The following is a 3,873-nucleotide window of genomic DNA, read 5'->3' as shown; positions in this document are numbered from 1 at the left end:
AAAATGACAAACAACTGAATTCGAAAATTAGGTGATGAAAAATTCGAAATATTTGTTGCAATTAAATAGATGGAAGAAATTGAAGAGTTTCTACAAAAATTTGAAGCTAAGGTTCTAGTTTATTAATAGTGAAAATATTATCTCGGGGGATTGGAAGAGATTGAAGAACGGTTTCTACGACACTAGGAGATTCTAGAGGTTGATTGTGCAAATAATTTCTGAATTGAATTTTCTTTGGAAGAACTTGAAAATTATGAATTTGTTATTTAGTTCCTGAGTATTTTTTTAATATGGAAAGTCAAAAGTGAGGAATTGTCTTTGGGATGGGCTTTGACATTCATAATTTACTGGGCGTCAAAATTCTACATTGACCAAATCTTTGACCTTGAAGAAAAATTGAATACTTTTTTGGGCAGAGTACAAGGAGGGTTCATTGAAGTGTGTATCCAAATTTGAGGATCCTGTGTGATTGGAGGAAGATGAATTTGAATGAGTCATTAACTGCCATGAAGATTACTTTGAAGACTTGCAATTGATAGATTTGAGTCATACAGATGCAAACCAGTTTCACATTGTTTTTGCTTAGTACAATCTGTATTCTAAGGTAACAAAGAACTTATAACTATGAACATTTTCAAACAAATCAGACTACATACACAAGACAGGAACTTAACTGGAATGAAACTGAACTTGCTTATTACCTCCTATAGCTGTTTTGTAATGATTTTGGAGATCCCTCAAAGAGATCCAGAAGAAAACTCTCTAAATCATCAGCAGTATACTTAATATGCTTGTCCTTTAAGAGACTACCATGCCTTCCCACAAATGTCCGATAAGCCTGGATCACCTTGAGGGATGTTGAGATCCGTAAATCTTCTCTAAGCTGATCATCTGGGATAAGCCATGACGTTTGCGTCTTGTATGTCTCCTCAAACGCTATATAAAAGCTCCGAATCCTTTCCTTGAGCAGGGTTTTTGAGATAGAATTTGAGCCAGGATTTTGAATCCCCTCATCCTTAAGCAAAGAGAGGATTGAACTCCAACTAGCTCGCTCATAATTCATGGCATGCTGTTGGAATTTCCGGTTGCACTTTCGAATCCATTCATCTCCAAATACATGCCTTAACTCAGACCCCTTGACCTTTTGAGCCATGTAATAAATATTGTTCATCAAGAAGAAGTGCTGCAGTGAAGCATCCTTATATAGCTTGGACTTAGCATCAAGGTTGCTTTCCAGAATTGAAGCAATTGATCGGAAGTGGCGAGCCATTGGGGAGATACTGCTTTTGTTCTCCTCTTCCTTAGTTGGACTCATGTCAGGTGACAAGGAACTGGGATCATCTTCATCATGGTCCTTGAGGAGAAAATTAAGGATGTCACAGTAGTCAGTTAGAATCTTGACATAATTCATAACATATCTGGTCAGATGGTGGATTCCGCCTCCAGCAAAAGGGTTTGTCGATGCATTTGATGCAATGGCATTCTTAAATTCAAGAAATGTTGCCTTTACAGAATCACCCAATCCCGTTAGAACCTCGTGACACTCGATTCTAACTGGAGAACCCACCTCATCTGAGTATAAAGCATCTATATCAGGAAGAAGATCTGCTAGCACCTCATACATGTCAAGAATGCGAGTCAATTTTTCTGGTTGGTGAGGACCTATAGACATAGCTTCACCAAAATTCAGAAGCTGCAACATTGAAGCCTTAGATGCCTCAACAAAAGAATCTACACAAACAGCTCCGAGCTCCCCAAAAATTTGATGACTGAGGCATTTCTCGCTAGCAAGATAGACCCGCACAAATATCTTCATTGTTCGAACCCATCGCCTTATCTTGGAATTCAAGCTAACCCATTCCATCTTCAACACATCCTCAATGCTTAGTTTCTCCATTTCAAGAATGAAGAGGCACTCATCCAAGGCATCCTTACGGGCACTGGTATAGGCCTGGTAGCATTCCTGGTCGTAATTTGAATTGAACATCAAATTCGCAATGCATCTGAGCTCAGGGATCACATCCGGATGGACCAAATCAAGGATATATTCCTCCGAGGCCCTGCTGAGACTGTCTCTCTGAAGTGAGTCCTCAACCGACTCATCTCCAAAAGACATAATTGAGCCCTCATCCAAAACATCCTCTTCACTGGATCGAAAAGACACATGCTCCGGCTCAAAAGGTTGCCTGTTCTCAACAAGCATGTGACTGAACTCTTCCTCAAGCCTTTCCATTGCCTTCTGAAGAACATTGTGAGCCCTGTGTAACAGTTTATACTCATCATCATCTTTATTCTGGCACAGACTCTCTAATCTTTCAGTCAACTTTCGGGCTTCATCTGCCGCATTCAAATACTCAGAAGCTTCTTCGGGTCCTGAATCCCATATCATAGATTGATCTTCCTCCCAACTCAAGATCTTCTCCTCAACAGCATAAAGCCGATCTTCGATCTCACTAACCCCATCACCCTTTGTTTCATTTAGTGCAGCCATGGTGGACAATTGGGTGCCAAGTTCTGCCAAAGTTTTCCTTGCACTAAATGTAAGCTTCTTATTTGACCCCAATGCTTTAACAATGTGCCTAGCTGCAGCAATTAAGTTTTCTTCTCCTTCTACTTCTGAAATCGTAGAATCACAGTCCCCCATAGCCAACAGGCCAAAGAGAATCACAAACTCAACTAAAAACCCTTTTAATTCAACAACAACAACAACAACAATGGAACCACAGACCCTTCTCACTCCTCCAGATGGGCTTTGGAAACACTACTAAAAACCCAAAAAAAAAAAAAAAGCTACCCTTTTGATAAAAAACTGAAACAAAACTAATCCAAACTAATATTCATGCATTTGTATACAATAAAAAGACCACCAGTGAAATCAAGCATTTATACACACAAAGAACAGTGAAACTAGACAACAGCTAAGGAAAGAAAAGCTTTGTCATTGGAGGACCAAAAATTTCAGAACTTGTACATCAGTAGGAAATGAATTACTATATGAATAAGTAAATAACAAGAAACAATCCAATTTCTATAAACAGCAGGAACATTAACATAGGCAAGAACAACTAAAGTCTACCTCTTTGAACAAAGCTTTGGCAGCTTGTAATACCAAGAGATAAAACTTTAGACCCAGAAGTTCCAAAATCACAACAACAGCAGTGTAACACTGACACAAAATATGTACGCTTTGTTTTGTGAAAAAAAGAAATGGGTTGTGAAGAGTGACTAAAGAAGAAAGACACAAAACAAACACTAGGACAAGATCTAGAAGGCAGTGATAGCAGTCAAAGAAAGGAACAGTACGGTTTATAGAAACGTGGAGGTATAGACAGAAGAAAAAGTGTACGGAGTGAACAAAGAAAAATGGACCCTTTTTTTTAGAGAGCTTCTTTGAAAAACGGGAGCATTGCCAAGATATTTTTGGAATGGTGGGCTGCAATTTCTATGGCGGATCTCCCTCTGTCTATAATTCATGTGACTCTCTGCCTCTCTCTCTCTCTCTCTCTCTCTGCAAATTTTCCAATCCTTGACTTTTCATTTTATACCACGTTACGGTATTGTTTGGGTAGTCCATATGCGGCCACGTTTTTTGTTTTATTATATTATTATTATTATTTTTAAGATGACCACCTCTTGCGCTATTCATTATTTATGAACAGTTAATTTAGACATGGAAATAGTGTAACGCGTGTGAATAGTAATATTTTTATTGTTTTCAGTAAAATAAGTTGTATCTAAACAGACCCTATCACTTTCAGTAGTGGGCTAATGAGTTTTTATATATATATATATATATATATATATATATATTTTTTTTTTTTAACATCATTATTTATTATTATTATTTTTTTGGTAAACCAACGCTTCGGCCTT

At 37.9% G+C, this 3,873-nt stretch overlaps 1 protein-coding gene across 1 annotated transcript; it reads right to left on the bottom strand.

The window, feature by feature from the left end:
* Positions 1-502: 502 nt before the first annotated feature.
* LOC142622411 (exocyst complex component EXO70E2) lies at positions 503-3,502 on the bottom strand. The gene has a single exon (XM_075795873.1). The coding sequence runs from the start codon at positions 2,642-2,644 to the stop codon at positions 698-700; it is 1,947 nt and encodes a 648-aa protein (XP_075651988.1). The 5' UTR covers positions 2,645-3,502; the 3' UTR covers positions 503-697.
* Between the last annotated feature and the right edge of the window lie 371 nt (positions 3,503-3,873).

This window comes from Castanea sativa, chromosome 1 (assembly GCF_040712315.1).
Source record: "Castanea sativa cultivar Marrone di Chiusa Pesio chromosome 1, ASM4071231v1".
Taxonomy (NCBI): Eukaryota; Viridiplantae; Streptophyta; class Magnoliopsida; order Fagales; family Fagaceae; genus Castanea; species Castanea sativa.
This window is presented reverse-complemented; position numbering and strand designations above follow the sequence as displayed.

What these genes read in the sequence shown, in the direction of transcription:
- LOC142622411 (XM_075795873.1), bottom strand. Translation starts at nt 2,644, where the DNA reads ATGGGGGACTGTGATTCTACGATTTCAGAAGTAGAAGGAGAAGAAAAC.